The sequence below is a fragment of the Arachis stenosperma genome, chromosome 3 (assembly GCF_014773155.1).
Source record: "Arachis stenosperma cultivar V10309 chromosome 3, arast.V10309.gnm1.PFL2, whole genome shotgun sequence".
NCBI lineage: Eukaryota > Viridiplantae > Streptophyta > Magnoliopsida > Fabales > Fabaceae > Arachis > Arachis stenosperma.
In genome coordinates, this window is record NC_080379.1 from 8315735 (window position 1) to 8336251 (window position 20517).

The 20517-nt window shown below is 29.6% G+C and overlaps 1 protein-coding gene across 1 annotated transcript; it reads left to right on the forward strand.

The window, feature by feature from the left end:
* The first annotated feature begins 7854 nt into the window (after nt 1–7854).
* Nucleotides 7855–9293, forward strand: LOC130965445 (glucan endo-1,3-beta-glucosidase-like). The gene is made up of 2 exons (XM_057890206.1): nt 7855–7909; nt 8338–9293. The coding sequence occupies exons 1-2, from the start codon at nt 7855–7857 to the stop codon at nt 9291–9293; spliced, it is 1011 nt and encodes a 336-aa protein (XP_057746189.1).
* Nucleotides 9294–20517: the final 11224 nt, after the last annotated feature.

Here is a 20517-nt window from a genome sequence, read left to right on the forward strand (position 1 = left end):
TAATTTTTTATCTAATGGTGATCTCCATATATCACAAATTAAGTACATTAATGACTTGCTAAATAAAGCTGTTATGTCTAATTCTAATACTAGGCCTACTCCTATGATGCCTTCTTCAAAATTGACTCTACAAGGCACTGATTTGTTTGAAGATCTTACATTGTACAGATTAATTGTAGGTGGTCTTCAGTATGTTAGAATCGGGTTAGTCAATTCATGCACCAACCACATGAACACCACTGGAAACTGTCAAGAGAATTCTTTGGTATCTAACAACAGGTATGAAACATCATGGAATACTGATGCACGAAAACTTGTCTCTCAACAAATTTTCTTCGGCAAGTATACCGAATTGTCGTCAAGTAAAAACTCACAATAGAGTCAGGTCGAATCCCACATGAATTGATTGGTTGAGCAACTTTAATTAGAGAAGTGTTCTAGTTGAACTAAGCATATTTGGATTTAGAATTGCAGAAAATTAAATGGCGAAAAAAGTAAATTGCAAGGAATATAAATGATGGAAAGTAAATGGCTGAATATAAATGGCAAGAAGTAAATTGCAGTAAAATAAATGGGAGTGGAGTGATTAAGCATAAAAGTAAATAACAGAATGTAAAGAGAATGGGAAGATCATATATGGGGAGTTCATTGGGCTTAGGAGATGTTGCATTTTCCGGATCAAGTTCATTCTCACCTCTTCCTCAATTAATGCATTCATTGATCTTCTTGGCAATTTTAGGTGATTGAATCCCAATTCCTTGGCAATTCAATCTCTTTAAACATGAACAATTGTCCAATTCCTTGATATAATTGCTCATGGGAAGAGATGAAATGTGGTCACTGATTATACCACATGTATTTCCAAATCAAAGTATTGGTAGGATTATATATCACTATATCCATCCAAATCGGTCCAACATGAGAAAGCATTTTTAGCATGATCTCCTCATTCCTCTTCCAAAGTTCAGAGAAGATCCAATTATGAATATCTTCTCTTCCAAGACAACTACCCAATTGGATGAAGATCGAAAGCTTTCTAGCAAAATCAAAAGAAAAGGAAGAAGAAGAAGAATGAAAACTATTATTGATCCATTGAATTATAACAAAGCTCCCTAACCCAATGAAAAGGTGTAACATCCCAACTTTTTGAATCAAGTCATTTTTTAATAACTAATTAATTAATTAATTAATTAAAATGGTAATGATTTAAGATTTGACTTTAAAATTTAAACATATGAAAACACTAGTTGTAGTAAATCTCTAACCGACAATAAACAACCTTTTAAAATATAGCCATAATTAATTCTACACTTATTAGATTTGAATGATATTTAGTTATATAAAAAGATAAGAATTCTAGCTCTATTCATTAAGTTCAGTATAAAATCAAATTCAAATTAAATTAGGTAGATAAATCGGTTACAAGTTCATAGTAGAAAATCGCGCTCTTATCAGCCAGCCTGATATACTAACAGTATTTCAAAAATATCTCAAGCTGTGGTTATCCGATTGACTTGGTTTAACATTATTTTTAAAGATAATTCAATTCTCTATAAATTTGTATCTAATAGCTATTTCCAAATTCCAAACATAGAAAATGTTATAGGGTCACAAAGTGACAATTCAGATTTAAGATTTCACCTAAATGCCTCCTAACATAATCTTCACATACCTAAGAGCTATTTGATCCGTCCTTTCTCATTCTATCCCCTTTTTTTATACAAAACATTCTAGTATACACAAAGTCTAGCTATGGAACAAGTCTCTCTTTACTAACAAACCTCATCTATTTGCATCGAAATACCTATCGGAACTTTACTCGAGGTAGGAGATTTTATGCTAATTTTATATGTCATATGTTAAATGTTTTTGGATATAGATGTTAGCATTATATGAGATAATATCTCTTTCCTTCATATGCATTATGCATTATGCATTATAATAACAATCTTATGTGCATTAAAGAACTGAGGGAATGATCCTTCGGTAAGGGAAGGTGTCCCCCCAAAGACAAGATAATCGAGATGATCCTTCGGTAAGGGAAGGTGTCCCCCCAAAGACAAGATAATCGAGATGATCCTTCGGTAAGGGAAGGTGTCCCCCCAAAGACAAGATAATCGAGATGATCCTTCGATAAGGGAAGGTGATCGAATCAAGATGATCGTTCGGTAAGGGAAGGTGATCGACAAACTTTTGGGAACCTTCGGTAAGGGAAGGAAACTCTCATTAATTTTATATAATAAGATATATTTGTTGATATAACTCTTTTCTTGTGTATGTCTAAATAACTTTGATTGTAAATTGAATTGAGGGAATGATCCTTTGGTAAGGGAAGATGACCCTCAAAGACAAGATATTAATATGATCCTTCGGTTAGGAAAGGTGATCGACAAAACTTTTGGGATAAGAACCCGGTAAGGGAAGGGGACTCCCACTTTTTATACCGGTTTGAGCTCAATACCTTCCATAAAAGTTACGAGAAAAAGTAATGAAAAGTACAATGAAAAGTGTGATCATTTTGTTCTTTTATCCTTTTTTTAATTTATGATTATGTTTATTATTGCATTTAAAGATTCTTCTTTTATCCAAAGTTCTTTTTTGTATGATGTATGATATTGTTTAAGATCTTTATTTTATTTAGATCTATTCTGTTTGACTTATCTATAGTAATGTTACTATTCTTCTCTTATTTATTATTTATTTTGCCTTACTTTATGGCCGATGAGAACATCAAACTAAGGTTTATGAGTTTACATGCTTTAACGCTATAGGCATTTTGTATGCATCACACATGTCATAATATAAGTAGATGAGAAGTATCTAAAAGTCACACCACTCCGACTAACCAAAACTTTTGAAAATGATAATTGAACAACATTGCATCAATCACTGTTTTTATTTTAAAACTCGGAGTGGCTAGGGATGGATACGTGACGATTGGATTTTTGACGGTTTAGAATTTTACAAATGAAATCTCGTCGAAGTATAGTCTCTAAACCAACAATAATCCTCTCATACAAAAATTTGTTTGTCACAAGTACAAACCCCTAAAATCTATAAACCGAAGTATTTAAACCTCGGGTCGTCTCTCAAAGGACTTGCAGGGTAGTGTTCTTGTTATTGGTTACGGACTTGTTGATTTTGGGGTTTTAGATGAGAAACATGAATAGTAAATGGTAAGAAAACTTTATTAACAAAATGGTCTTGGCAAGATTTGGTTGTCAAGGGTCTTCATCATTATCACTAGCCACAAGTATGGTAGTTGCAAGGATTAATCCCACTTAGTCATCCTTAAATCAATTAACAAGGAAAGTCAAGTGAGTTATATCAATCCTAGTCCATAAGTCCTAGCTTTCCACTAATTGGATTAATGAAGGCTAGAGTTAATGGCTATCAACTAGCAATCAATTGGACACTAGTGACTCAAGAAATCCTAAGTTACCTTCTCAAGCCAAGAACATAAAATTCTAGTCTAACATTCTTCCAAGCATTTCATCAAACACTTGGAAGGCACAAAAGGAAAGTATAGTAAATCACAACAAGAAAGAATTCTAACAACAATTGAATACAAAGAATTAACAACAACAATCAAGGAAATCACAATTATCATGAATTACCTCAAATTGCATTATTGGAAGAAAACAAAAGAACAAAAATATCTCAATTATAAAACCTACAAACAAGATAAGAGAAATTACAACAAGAGAAGAGGGATAGAGAGAAGAACCAAAGTGTATCAATCACCAATTGAAGGTAGAAGTAGAAGGAGACTTGAATTAAACCTAGAACTATGAGATCCTAATCTAACCCTAATTCCTAATCCTAGAGAGAAGTGAGAGCTTCTCTCTCTACAAATGTAACTAACTAAAACTAAACTATCTAATGATCTAGAATTAGTCTATGGATGTGAATGTGTTAATGTGTTGATGTGTTGTCAATCCCCTTCAATCCTTGGCCCTTATATGCATTTTGGCACCAAAGTTGGTTGCTGAAACCTTCCCAAAATCGCCAGGCACGTGTTGCCTTAGTGAGGTCATGTGCCATCATCGGCGCGTGCGCGCATGGTACGCGTGCGCGTCCTTGGCCTGTCTCGCAATGTGCGCGCGAGCGCCTTGTGCGCGTGCGCGTGCATGGCTGACTTTGCTTCTTTGGCTTTTTATGCTTCTCTCCACTTGTATGCTTCCTTCCTTGCTTCCTTTGATCCATGCCTAGCCTATTTCATCCTGAGATTACTAACAAACATATCAAGGCATCTTATGGAATTAAAGAGGAAATAGAATTTATCAAAATAAGGCTTAAAAAGCATGTTTTTACACTTAAGCACAAATAAGGGAGAGATAACGAAATCATGCTAATTCCTAGGCTAAATGTGACAAAAGGCTATCAAGATGCTCTAAATTCAATACAAAACAAACCGTCAAATTGGGGTTTGTCAATACGATGACCCCATATAGATAAACTACTGAGAAACTTTTGTTTCTCACCCCTCTCTCCGTATCATCTTTAAGAACAATGCAGTACAAAGTAATACACTACTCAATTGAGGTGAACGGACAAATGCACTAGTGGGAGCTACTTATATATTTCAACTAGTAACTATTCTAATAAAAATTAGTTATTTAATATTTTTATATATAAATTATTTTATATTTGTTTTAAAAGAAAAATTTCGCAAGGTTTTTAAATATCAGCTACTAAATATAACCCAGATAAAGCTTAACTCAATTTAAAAGCATTAGGGTGTTACATTTTGGTATAGAGTCATTTGATCCCATAGAGCCATATTCTATATTTGCCAGATTAAATTATTATAATTTAGTTATAATTAGTGTTATACAATGAAATCTTTTCCATGTGATATGTGATCATCTAATAGTCAAGGTTGATGTGCCCCTAAATATTTTTGTTTGAGACTTATTGCCATAACTATTTGATCAAAATGTGCATATGTTAAAGGTCAAAACATAGATTGTCTAAGAACACTCTACTCATACTTAAAGACATAGCAAAATGCACATGAGACATTCTCAAAAAATATATATATTTAAAAAATAGTAGAAAATTATGTTTTATTAGCTTTTTATATATGTTTGACATGCGTCATGTTCTATTTTATTATTTATCATCTATGTTGTTGTTGTATGATGCTATGTTATCTTTATGGCATTATTATTCATTTCTTTCCTTCTTTTACATACATACAATATGTTCATCATCCAAATTTTCATAGGCAAATTCATTTTTTTAAGGTCTTTTACCGAGAGTACTTGGATATCTTTGCGTTTTCTTTATTGATATTATTCTTATAATTGTTACCACTATTTTACAAGCCATTTAAGTCAAGAGTATGTGCGCTTTTATGAAATCCATTCAATTATTTAATTTTTTTTGAAATAAGGAGCTCAACACACAAGGTGGAGCATTAAAAGACTAAACAGTATAAACCAACAACACCAAGTACATGATAGCCCCTAGTCATCTACGGCATTGCCATCAACAACCATAGGGTTCACCACCAAACCATTCATCAGAGAACTCGAATGACCTGCTGACAATTCCCTCCACATTAGTATCTTGATTCCTGAAGATCCTTGCATTCCTTTCAACCCAAATTGTCCATATAACAGCATAAAAATCCATGAACCACCGCCTGGTGTCCTCCTTCCTCACTGAACCAGTCGTCCAGCTTTGAAAGTGCTCCTTTAGTGAACCTGGCATTGTCCAGAGCCTCCTAAGAGCAAACAGCCAAGCACTCCACACCTGTCAAGTGACCTCACACCCAATAAACAAATGAAACGCAGACTTTACGGCCTTACAGCACAACACACACATGTTATCATTCGGTTCAATTATTTAATATGTCCCACTTTTATTATATTTCTTAAAAATGTGATATTACACAATCTTTTTATTTATATCATTTATATTACTATTACTATCTCTTTAATTAGAGGGAAGGAGAAAATGTGGAACAATTGACTTGCATGTTAAAAGAAACTAATCATTTTTAACTTTTTTTTAACTCTGCTTATCATGTCTTTACTTAGCTTGATTTGACATTAACTTCCTTGATTAGCTTTTCCTTTATTCTTGTTTGGTACTTGAATGAAAAAAAAAGGGTGAACTCGTCTCTCTTGTCTAACCAACGCTTGTTTAGCATCAATTTTGGCTTCAACATTGGTTTCTCCTTCTCTTCACCAACGTTTGAGGCAACGTTGGTGAGCCAACTTTGGCCACCAACGTTGCTTCCTTTTGCTTCTTTCCATGGCCTTTTTTTGTTGGTTGTTTGCTTTTCCTTCCTTAGCTTCTTTTCCACCTATCATCAATCAAACATTTGCATCAAAGTTTACTATAATTCACAAGATATTTGCATCATTCAATCATCAAGTAAAATTTGTATAAAATCTTATGAAAAGCACATAAACAACCAAGTTTGATTGAATCAAGGGATGCATGCAATTTTTATCCAAATACTTACTTATAACTCAAGAAAGTGCATAAACCTAATGAAAACAAAAGAATAAGCCTTGTGAAACTAGTCTAAAATGCCTCGGGATCAAATACAATTGACAAAGTGTTCTAATTTTTGGCTCTTTGCCTTTGCAGATGCTGGCTGAGCCACAGATATTGATGATCGATGATCTACAATTCTACGACAATTTTAGAGTTGTACTTCTAGCCGAGAATCCTATCTCTTACAGTATGAATAAGCATTTTGAAGTGGACCTCCACTTTTTTCGTGATCATGTTTCTAAAGGCCAATTTCATGTTGTTTATATTCTCTCTCATGCACAAGCTGCTGACATTTCTACAAAAGCTCTACCAGCTGCCTTGTTCAATGAATTTATGTCCAAGCTAAGGGTGTTTTCAAAAAATCCCTTTAGTTTGAAGGGGTGAAGAAAATATAAATGTATTAGAAATCACTTAGGTGTATAAATAGCTAGGTTTCAACTCAATTGTAAAGAATCCAAATAGAAAAAATCTAATAATAGATTCTGTTTTTTACATTATCTCTCTTTGCATCTCTATGCAAGGTGCCTCTGCTCAGTTTACTCTTTGAACTATTCTCACGATAGTTTCATAGGAAAGTCTAAACAAGTGGAGCTAATGGATTGCAAACTCCCTGTTTGGAACAAATTGGGCATAAGAAGTTGTCGATAAAATAGGTTATGTTGATCATAATGTTTTGTTTATTTTAGACGGACAAACATGCAAAATGGCCTCAACGTAATAACTAGCAATTAAATAATATCTTATCCACACCATAAAGCATACCATATTGGTATTAATATTGTAATTAATTATTGTTTCATATGGAGTTTAGTCATTGAAACATATAGAAATTTAGTGAATGTTTACGATTATTTTACATTTTGATATGGTATTATTATTATTAGAATCATTAGAAGATTCGTATATTTATTAGTAAGATATTAGTATTAGTTATATATATTACACTTGACTCGCTGGCCTTGGGTGATAACTTAAATCAGATGTTTTTAGAGTGGTGGGGTGGTACCATTTCAACATTCAAGTCATATTAGGAATGTAAAACATATCTAAGAAAACTTTGGCTTTCTTTATATAGTTCGAATTTGTTATCTTATCTCATTTTATCTTATCTTATCTTATTAGTTAAAATAAGAAAAATGTTGTATTTGTTAGGGATTTATGATTAGTAGACCAATTTGGATCGCCCTGGAGCCGGGTAACCGGGTCGTAACTACTCAGTTGGGAACCAGATTCAGAACACCTATAAATAACTTATGCTTTATATTACATTTTTCACCCAACAAAGATACAAATCATTCTCTCTAATCTTTTCATAACATGTTCTTAAAGAGCAACGTAAATATGCTTTTCATGTTTTTCCTTGGACTTTTATTGTCCATTGGACTGGAATTTATAGGTTTATAATTGAATTGATATTTATGTTTATCTATTTCATAATTTTTTTTATGTTATTTATGTGTTTAAATGCTTTTCATCAATGTCTTGATGGAGTAATTTATAATAATATAAAGCTTAAATTAATTTTATCAATATTATTAATGTATATATATATGTACTATATATATTAATTATATCACTATTGTTTGTTTTAATTCTTTTAATTAGATCCATTGATACAAAATAATTTTGATACAATTAGTATTCAGCTTATTCAATAACTCAATTTGCACAAATTTTTTATTTTAAATAGTTTTGATAAAATTAGTACTCCAATTAATAAGTGTACTCTCAAGTAAAGTTTGAATGTAAATTATCTTATATTTATGTTATACTATTCATTCTTTTGGAATCGCTAATAAATCCTAATTTAATTTGATATGATAGCTGCACAATCCCCAGAACCAGGAATATGCTATGGAGTGAACGGTAACAATCTACCATCAAAGAAAGAAACCATTGATATATTCAAATCAAATGGAATCACTAGGATACGTATATACTTTCCTGATGCTGAAGCCTTGGAAGCCCTAAGAGGTTCAAACATAGAGTTAACAGTAGATGTTGCAAAGGAATCTCTTCAAGCTATTTCTTCAGATCCTAATGCAGCAAAGGGTTGGGTCAACACAAATATTGTACCCTATTCACAAGACGTCAGATTCAAATACATCACAGTTGGTAATGAAATTCACCCTGGTGACGTTGAAGCACAATACATTTTATCTGGCATGCAAAACATTCATGATGCACTTGCATCATCCAATTTAGGTCAAATTAAAGTCTCTACTGCAATTGATCTAAGCCTACTTGGAAATTCATACCCACCTAGTGATGGAGCTTTCAGTGAAGCTGCTACTGCTTACATGCAACAAATTGTTAATTTCTTAGTCCCAAATGGGTCACCACTTCTTGCTAATATATATCCCTATTTTGCTTATGCTAGTGATCAAGTAAATATACCATTAGATTATGCTCTTTTTACTCAACAAGGTAACAATGCTGTTGGGTACCAGAATTTGTTTGATGCTATGCTGGATTCAACGTATGCTGCTTTGGAGAAAATAGGTGCAAATAATTTACAAATTGTTGTGTCTGAGAGTGGCTGGCCAAGTTCTGGTGGAGTTGGGGCTTCAATTCAAAATGGAGGTGCTTACTATCAAAATTTGATTAATCATGTTAAGAGTGGGACTGGGACCCCAAAGAGACCCAATCAACCTATAGAGACTTATTTGTTTGCTATGTGGGATGAGAATTTGAAGCCAGGTGCAGAAACTGAGAGGCATTTTGGGCTTTTACATGCTGATAAATCACGCAAATACGAACTTCATTTTCACGGGAACTAATTATTATATATCAGGTCTTCATCATATGTATATATATTAGGAAATAAATGTTTAGATGATCCTAGCAATCTAAGCAAAAAGGGAGAATATTATGAGTTGTCTCTATGTAATATACAAATATGTATCAGTTTCAATCTGAATGAATAATTCAATAAAAGATAGTGTTTATGTTTGTAATAATTTATTATGTTATTTTTATGGATGCTTTTTTTTTCTTAATATTTAGTTTGCTATCTTCCACATCCATCACTTAAAATTTGACACTAATAATACGATACCACCTACGTATTTTCTCAAAAACTGCTTCATTTTTATTTATAATATTCTTTTGAAGACAACAAGCATTTATTATCATTGTATTTTGTATAGTTGCATAATTACTAATTACTTAATTAGGATCCGGTTTTATCATTAAATAGATGAGGAGCCATTTATGCGTTTTGGGCCTCCAATTAGGCCCAATAAATACAGCTGGCTTTATGAGCAGCCCAAATAGCTTGAGACCCAAAAAAGTGAAAAACATTTTCGGGCATACGAGTTCCTTTTCACATCTCACTCTGTTCTTCCTCTGTCTATAAAGAATTTAGTCTGTTTTCCTTTTTTTTTCTTGTCTTTTTCTAAACCTAAATTATTTTCTTGTGTATGATATTGGTCATATTTATCTCAAATTTAAATAAATAATTACCACCGTGTGTCTTTTTAGTTTTTACTCATCTATATAAATATATTCCATATTTCAATTAGAATAATGCTTCCAAATTAAAGGGGGTAACATTGACACCCCTCTTTTATCATACAAGAAACTGTAAGAAGCAGCATATGTTAAACTTCAATTAGACATATATATATATATTCATAACTTTATTTATAATACTGTAAAGTAGTTGGTTCATGTTAATATATTACTAACTGATTTTCAAGGGTGGCATATAATATTATAGTTAATTTGATTCCTTTGATGATTTCTGAGCTAAAATTGCATTGTACTCATCTCTGAGAGTATTATATTTCTTGCTTAATGCATTGAAACTTCCCATTTTCTCCTCTGTTAGCTCCCTCCTCTTCTTTTCCAATCGACTCTTTGTCATTTCAATTTGTCTCTTCAGTTCTTGGATTTTCATGTTTTTCTCTTCATGCTCTTTCTGCAATGCTTCCAACTCTGATGTCTTTCTTCCTATTTTATAATATTACGTATCACAATGAAAATATACATCAAATAAAACCATTCATTAGACCAACTAATAATAGAATATTTGTAAAAAAAAAGGAAAAGAAAAAATAGATAATCATTAATTAATTAATTAAATACCTGTGGCCAAACTATTTGAACTACTACTACCTTCCATAGCTTTCTGCCTTCCCAGCTGCTGCAAAACACAACATTCCTATCTCATGTAACATAATTCATCTGCTGTTGTTTAAAATATTTAAAAAAAAAAAGAAATAGTAGTTCTTGCTCCTTAGTCAAAGAGCAATGCTAAGACATGATTAATACTTGATAATTATTGATAGTCAACTTATTATCAAAGGGGATTAAGCTTTGATTTCTTTATTACTCATGAGAATATAAAAATATTATAAGAACTCAAAAGTTTAGTGAAAAAATAATAAAAATTCTAGAAATGTGCATAAAGAAGTGATGTGTCAAGACTTCAAGGGTGGAGTGAGACGTGTAACTTCCCATAGACTTCATTTTGTCTTCACTTGGAGAGACAACACCACAGAAACTGAGTTTTCAAGAATACACAACTCAGTTTTAAACAAAGATATTCACAGAAAAAGGAGATCATACAAGGATACAACAAAACCATGAAAAAAATTAAAAAGAAAAAAGAAAAAATATGGAAAGAAAGACAGTTCCAGTGAACATTTGTGTCCAATTTTTCTTTTTTTCCATTCTAAATGTTAAAAAGAGGAAACTAATGAAATCCATCAAAAAGCAAAGAAACTTGGACAACCCATTTTTTCTTCTATGATGAATGAATGAATAAAGCAGTAAATTCTGACCAAAGAAACAAATAATAAGTAACATAAACAAGGAGTTTTCTTTTCTTACCCCAAACCCTGCACTTTGTCTTCAATTCACACTTCGCAAAACGCATCAGTAATGGTTATGGTTATGGTGGCCCCTCTTCATCTATCTGCTAGTGACTCGAGGTTTTGTAAACTATATATAACTATAAGCCAAATGAAATGACATAAGCCTTGGACCCTTATCTTGAATTTGCATAATAACAATTACCAAAAAAATAAATAATAAAAGTTTATAACTTTTTGTGTAATTTTATTCTGCATACCAAATAAAAAATGTGATTGATGCCACTTGTCTAGTGCCATAGATAGATATAGTAGCTAGCTTGCAAAAATTCAATCTTTATGAAAAGCTTTGGGAATGATGGTTGTGGTTGTGGTGGCACATGAATCTATGAATAGACTCTACGTCACTCACACATACACACACTATGAGTGTAACATAGAAATAAGTAACAATTATGTTTTCTCTGAGGACCAATAATCTTTGCTATTTCAGGGAAACTAAATTCCTAAGGTAGAGTTCAGTACAGAGATTTATTGGAGATTGTTGATGTGATAACTTTCTCTGTGCTTTTCTTGTCACATCAATGCACATCACAAACTCACTGTACTATGACATTGGAATCAGGTTATTTTTTATATAAATCTGTGTAATGTGGTTCCTTACACAGGCCTAGTTTTTTATTTTCTAGCATGCCATCTTTGTAAACTTTGACTCAATAGCATGAGGGGACCTATCTTCATAACCCCACATTTGAAGGCACAGAGGAAAAGGATTTGGTTGTTGAGATTATAATTATTATGCTTCTTGGATTTAGCACAAATATTTTTCAAAAAAATATTATTAATAAAATTTTAAATTTTTTTAATAAATATATTAAAAATTTAAATTTTATATATTTAAGAAATTAATTCACACTCCACATATAATTTTTTATATTATATATTTATATAATTTTTGAAGAATTATATTACTAAAATAAAAGTGATATTATCTATTTTCTAAAAAGGATATAAAATTTAGTTTTTAATATTTTATTTTATATTTATTAAAATAAAATATTTTAAAAAAATTATTAATAATAATTTTAACATGTACTTACATGTTAACTAAATCTTATTTGTCTTAATTTTAAAATCATATTTTGTAGATAATTTAAACCTTCAATCAATGAATTGTTAGTTAATCATTATTATTTCAACAAAATATCAAATATCGAAACTGTTGAACAATAATGTAATATATTATGAAAAAAATTTTAAATATATCTAAAATATCGATATTTTAATAATTTTAATTATTAATTTTAATTAATATTATATTATATATATTTTTTATAATTAAAATTAACTATTAAAATTATTAAAATATTTATATATCTGATACACTTAAAATTTTTTTTCATACTATATATTGACGGTAAAATGGTATCAAACAAGCAATCACACTTAATATGCGAATGTGTCTTTTAATACCGTACATAAAATACACTAATAATAGGCCTTTGTGCATAAAAGCATAGTTATTAACATTATACGGGATCCAGTTGAATTAGAGCTGCTAGTTCAACCAAAAACCCAATAAAATCCACCACATCACCTCTTGATTTAAATCAAACAAATAATTAATAGTAATTTTTAGGGGTGACAAAACGGATTGAATTCGTCAGGTTCACCTACTAAATTCGTTAAAAAATAGGTCGGACTAAGATTTTGGAGTTTGTCAAAATAAAAAAAAAACTGTCAAATCCGTCAAATTGGCGGGTTTTGATGGGGTAGAGCGTGCCAATCTGCCGGGCCAAAGATTTTTATTTTTATTTTTTTATTAAATAAAAGAGTGATTACTATTATAAAATTAATAATTATAAATTTTGCAAACACTTTTTTATTTTTGTTTTTATTTTTTTAATTATTAACTTTATTTATTTTATTTTAAAATTTCATATATTTTCTCAAATTATGTGGCTTATTTTTTAAAATAAAGATGGTTTTATTGACAAATATTATTTTAAACAATTTTATTGAAATAAAAAATTAAAAAAAAAGATAATGAAAAAAATATATTATAATTTAACTTTTTTTGTATTTGATTTTTTAATTATTATTTTTTAGTTAATTTTAGTGAATTTTATTTTTTAAAAAAAGTCAAGCGGGCCAACCCATCAACTCACCAATCTGCCATAAAATAGAATGGATTAGCATTTTAAATCCATCTTAGTTGGCGAGACGGGTCGGCCCACCCCATTTATGAATCGGACATTAACAAAACAAAATGACCCTCTTTGTCACCCCTAATAATTTTTTATATGAATTTATTTTTATATAAAAATAATAAATAAAAATTATTTTATAATAATTTAATTAAATATATTAAATAATTTAATAAATTTTATTTGTCCTCTCTAACAAGTTCAGTCACCACGATCAATTTGGTCCCCTTTGATCAAATTTAGGCCAAAATGGCCAATTTGAATTGAACTCCTTCCCAATTCTCAGACCATGTCAATATGTGAGATTTTTTATTTAAATTAAATAATTATATAATTTATTGATACATATAAACTCTAGAATAATTATTTAAATAAATAACATATTACATCTCGAATACTGTAAATTCAACATGAATATAAACGTATTTTAAATACGAGCTATGACGCGTGAAGAATATACGATACAGGTCAATAAACGGATACAAAACATTTGAGATACATTCAAAAGTTTATTTGAAAGATTCAGTTAAAAGACGAATGAGAGTTGCAACACTGAAATACGTGCACATATAATTTTAGGTAAATTTTAAATTAGATTAAATTTAAAAATAATTTTAAATTTATAATTTTGAATAAAAATTAATTAAATTGATAAATAAAAATTAAATAAATATTATTAAAATCATAATAAATTATACTAATTTTAAAATATTAAAATTAATAGACAATTAAAATTTGAAATTATTAAGTGTTAATTCAATTCTTCTCCAAACCATTAATACTTAGAATTAAGTCAAAATTAATAACCACTTTTAATAATCACTTCTAATTCTAATCATCTACTACTTCCAACCTTTAATCCATGTCGGGGACGTTAGTTAATCAGACAAAATAAATATTCATATTAAGGATTTTGATAAATAATATATTTAATTTATTTAAATAAAAAAATTCCTACTTATATGATTAATTAAATACTAAATTTAAAAATATAATTGGTTAATATTAAAATATAATTTAAAAAATAATTATTTTATTTAGATCGATTTAAAAAATAAAAAATAATATATTTTGTTACTATTATTAATACGTGTACGATTTTAAATTACTAATTTTAAATTAATAGAGACATAATTCACATCGATATAATGGTATATGTCCGTAAATATATTCATATAAAAACATTTAATCCTAAAATATAAAAATATTTATAAATGATTTAGATCCATTTATAAAACAAAAATGGTCTACTAATTGTTTATTAATTTTAATATTTTAAAATTAGTATAGTTTATTATTATTTAAATAGTATTTATTTAGTATTTATTTATTAATTTAAAATTATTTTTAAATTTGGGTACTATGACTCTCATTTCTGTTCTGAACAAATCAGTTTTTGAACTGATGTCAGATGTTTAATACCCGTTTCTCGACTTACAATGTACTCCGGATGTACTCTGGGAATTCTCCACGCGTCAACGTCCGAAACGTAATAAATAGCAGAGAAATAAACTACATGCTATTGTTGGAGATTGAACCTGATTTCTTGGAATTGAGACACTCTTTGCTGCCACGGACTATATCCAAAACACGCGACACTTATTGGTTGAATCCAAGATATAATACATTGACTGGAAAGACTATATTTCGAGTTTAATAACTATACATAAAACTAATATGATAATATTATAAAAATATAACAAATGAAAAAAATTATATTCAGGTTCTTTTTATTTATTATATAAAAAACTTGCATCCTGATTCGCGGTTTATATAAATAAAGATATAAACAAAATATAAATTACTATAAAAAATAGCAATTGATGAATAAGAAGAATAAACTAGTAAACTGCGATAGAAAATAAAGTTTAATGAGAAAAACCTAATTCTCTTAGGTGTAGCACTTTACGAATAAAAATTGTTCTATAAAAACTAATTTTAGACATATTTTAATGTAGAATAGCCAAATATAATATCTAGTAAAGACAAAATTCAAAAAAATAAAAAGTATAAAGTTTACAATAAATAGCCTTTGAACATTTTTATTCATTCATCAAATACATTCATGGATTTTCAAATCATTATATAACATAAGTTTGGGATATATGGAAATAATAGAATCAAACGGGTAAAAAAATTATTTTACAAGACCTTGACTTTTATTATGTCGTCGGCATATGTTTGTGATAGAGTTGATAAAGATCTACAAATTCTTTTCATTGTGGGAGAAGTTTTTTAAGAATGAGAATCATGATTTGTATTCAAAGTTGGAGGATGCTATCATCAAAGATCAATTCTAAATGCTTAATCGATTAGCTTGGAAAACCTCAAGTTTAATGCCTATGGTTGCACCAACTATAGCGTTGGTTGTATTTCCAATCTTTGCAATTGATTTAAATTGCAACAATAGGATGCATGTGTTATAAGAGATAATCATTCTTTTGACAAGCTAGCGATTGCGATGATTCTCTTTACATGATTTCTGATAATGCAGAGAATGGAGAATTAGATTGGGTTAAAAATGCAATGCGTTAAGATTATTCGAACGAAAAGTCTGTCGAGATAGTTAGGTACAGTGATAAGGATAAAAGGAGCAATCCATGTATACAATATGGTTCATTAAGTTTCGGCACATAGCAATACCTGCCACACTTTTTCGCTCTAAATTTGGATGTGATTGCACAACAACTGGACTTTGAGTATGGTTTTGGAGCCAATGGCATTTCAGATTGGGCAATCATTCTAAAATAAAGAGAAAGTTGTGAGTTGTGCTTATTATCAAGAGTTATAACATTCGTAATGCAGTGAAGTGTTGGAGCCAGCCATCTTAAATATCATGAAAAGTGCACAAAATTTGAAAAAAGGCTACAATTTGTTGACTCGGATCTCAATTCGGCAAAAAAATGGTAGTAGGAGATTAGGAAATATAACAGACTTCACGCTTGTTTTGCCACGTCGATATCAAGCGGCTGAATCTTAACTCTACTTGTCCATTTCAATCTAACTTTGCCACAAATGGCAACTATCGAAGATGAACCCGATTTTCATTCTTGTCACCGAACAACTAAGTTAAAAATAATATCATAATGTAAGTCCGAGAATATATATGCATTGTCTTCAATAGCATCGGTTGAAAGCACCTTGAACCTTTCATAGAACCACATAAAGTAGACTATCTTCTGCTTTAACTTATTCAGTGATGAAAGCTTACCCATTAGCTCCTTAAACCATTTCCATGTTAGCTTTTCACCAGGCATGAATTATAGGAAGTCCAGGAGGCACTCGTTGATTACTTTGCCATCAATTGGTAACCCCAGGTGGTATATTGCGTCCTATAAAGTAATTATACACTCTCCGAATAATATATAGAAAGTGACGTCTCAATACGTCACTTTTTGATGAATACACTGGTCAAAGGCTCATCCGATTTAAATCAATAATAGTTCAATATTATCCGACGATCTCCAAATATAGGATGATTTGATCGTAAAAAAGTATGTTCTATTATCTCTTAATATTAAATATACAACTAGTTAACTGCATTACAAAATAAAATGTTAGACACGGATCATATTTTAATCAAAATTTTAACAATAATAAATTAAATAACTAACGATTTCCAATTTTTATAAATTTAAGTTGGTAAATGCCGCTTATTTTTCGCTCCTAATATAATATTAATAATCTTTCCATTCTGCTTAAAATGGTGTGAACGAAAACTAGTAGCCAACAAAACTAGCATATCTAACAATATTTAATGAACTTTGTGAATATCACTATAAATCTACTTTTAAACAATAATAGTACTAACTTTGATATTTCCAACAGCATGGACAACATTGTTAAGTCGGTATACATAAATTTCTTCTTCATTCATGATCTCATCCTTGCATGATCCTTGCGGCGCGCTCTAGAAAAATCTTTAAAATTAAATTTTGAAAACCATCCAAATGAAGATTCCGTAGCCAGCTATTGCAACCTCTTCATGACACGCGGCTATCCATAGCCATCTCTTTACACATTTTTTTCCTCATAAACTGTGATTGCTTATGGCAAATTCACTTCCCTAATTTTTGTATTAATCATGGTTGGTTAAAATGGTTCACTACCCATAGTTTTTTTTTTTTCGGAACCCAAGATAGGTTAAAGAGTTTTATGGTATTTTTTACTATGATTGTCAACGGCTAGTAGCAGTTTATATAGAAATTAATAAACCACACCGACTCATAGTGATTTATATAGTTAGAGTTAATCCAGCATCTAAATGTAACCAATTCCTATTTATTGTATTCGGGTAATTTTCAACATCATTCTGTTTAATTATGTCATTTGCCCTTTTAATACTATGCATAAAACTAATTGGTCAGATATCAAATTCTAATTTCTTTTTTTGAAAAAGAAAATGTCCTCTTATTTGACTGACCTTGGTGTGAAGAAGCATACAATAGAAGAATATTTCAGTTTTTGGTAACATAAATTAAAATTGGTAATTCTGACTGCAACGCAGCTGATTCGGAGTAATTTAACTTTGAAAATTAAGGTCAGTTTAGGAAACACAAAAAAGTTTTTTTTTTCACTTATAAAAAGTTACATTAATAGTATTTGGTACAATTTTTTAGATAAATTTTTAATTTTTTAAAAAATTATTTAAAAATTTTTGAAAAAATTAAAAAATGTAATTTCTTCTATTTTCAAAAGCTATTTTATCACTCTTATTTAATGCATAACTTTAAAACAAAGACTTCTATAATAACTTTTCAAATATAAAATAATTTATTTAAAAGTTGTTATTAATAAAAATCTTTATATTTTAAACTCCTTTTTTAAAAGACTTATTTAAAAAGTTTAGCCAAACTGCCCCTTAGTATATAACTTAACAAGTTAGGAACGCACAACTTTATTAAGGAAATCTTGAGACTTGTGGACAATTTATTTATTTTTTCCTTCCCTGAAATTGAAAGGATTTTAAAAGGAAAAAAAAAAGAAAAGAAAAAGAAAAAATGAAACCTGAAGTATGAGCCCTTTTTTTAAAGCTCAACTTGAGTATTAGGGTGTGTTTTATTTTGGAAAGTCATTTTTCTTGTTAAATGTGAGCATATTCATGTGGTGACTTATAAGCATTCAATACATATTAACATTAGTTCAACTTTCAAAATATTTGGGGAAAAAAGAAAATAGACTATCCTATTTCCAACACATCTCAAATATTTTGCTTCCTTTGACTAAAACATTTACATTAACTAGTCTAAGTTACGATGCTACTATTTTTTAAAACTAAAACGTTTGACCCTAGTCTACTGTGGTTTAAGCATTTTTTTTCCTTTAATGATCATTGTTACCTCATTTCAAAATTAAAGAAACAGTAGCACTGGCCATTAATCAAGCCGAACCCACTCCAAATCCATTAATGATGGATTAGTGGAAGTGAAAATGGTGGAAACCATCATAAAAATTAAAAAAAAAACGCAGGCTTCCTTATGGGCCGTAAGCCCATTACCTCAACTTGGGCTAACTTAAATCCTCTCAATAAATCGGAGCCCAAAGTGCCAGTGTTTCTGACAAAAAAGAGCCAGTGTCGTTTTTTAATATATTTATTATAGTTTTCTGGTTTGCATTATCATAATTTGTACAAGTGATCATTTAGTACCAAAACCCCAAAAATTTATCATTAAACTAGCGTCTTTTATATATATATATATATATATATATATATAAAGATGAATAAAGCGTTAAGAATTAACTGGGCTAAAATTAGAGGGGATTTTGTATTATTTGGTCTAATCAAGTACCAAAATTCAGCGACTTTGCAAGTGTAAATTTTTATATATATTCAATTCTAGTGAAATAAACTCATCTTTAAACATTTCTTACTAAAATTTAAAACGATAACTTGCTAATCAGGTTAATCATATTTCTTTTTCAAATTGTTAAAATAGGTTACATAAAACTTAACTACTACTTTAGTTGTTTTCTAAAAAATACTGTACTTTGTACTTTGTACTTTATCATTCGCCACCAAAACAGTACAATTTTCCCCCAACATTTTCACAACCCTAAAATTTAAATAAGCATAATTAATAGTGACATAAGAAAAACACTTATCAAGTGATAAGTAATTATAAACATTCAAATAGCCTAAAGACATTCTTTGATCTTAATATAATGTAATATAATATGTAATAATCCAAATTGAAGTTATCAGAAAAAGTGAAGTAAAATAAAAATAGAAGCAATGATGGCAGCAACATGTGAAAGGACACTTTTTTATAAGGCTGCAATGATGCATAAAAATTTAATAAAGTAAATGGCAGGACACACACAAGGGTGTTGTATGATCCATAAAATAGAAAGATTCAGAAACAAACATTTCAATTGAAAGAGTTGATAATTGAAAGTGAAAGGAGTGTGATGAGGCCCATGGTACTAATTGTTCTTGTTATGTCAGCACCATGTGACCGCAGTTTACTACTATCCCCCACATGTGACCTCACACTATAAGACAAACTAGTACTTATACAATAATACAAACAACAATATATTTGGATTGAATTGGATTCCCTTTCAACCTTCACCAGAAAAAAAGATAACTTTTTAATGTACTAACAACAAATTAGCCACAAGATTTTTTCCCACACCTTCATGCATATGCTCTAGAATAATCCAACTCTGTATCTCATCAAATTAAGGTAACAACTCACCGGCTGTACATTTTATGCCAAGTTAGATTGTTAAAAATGATTAAATTTATATATTAAATTATTTAACAACTTTTAGTTTTTAATTTTATATAAAATTAACCGTGAAAATTTATTTTATAATCTTTAATTATTAATTTTATATAAATACAACAACACGTAAAATTTTACCAAAAATTAATTTATATTGACAAAGATATAATTATTTATGTATCTCTATAAAATTAATTTTTTGAGAAGAATAGTGTTTCAAAACTTTTATCACAAAAAAAATTAAAATTCAGT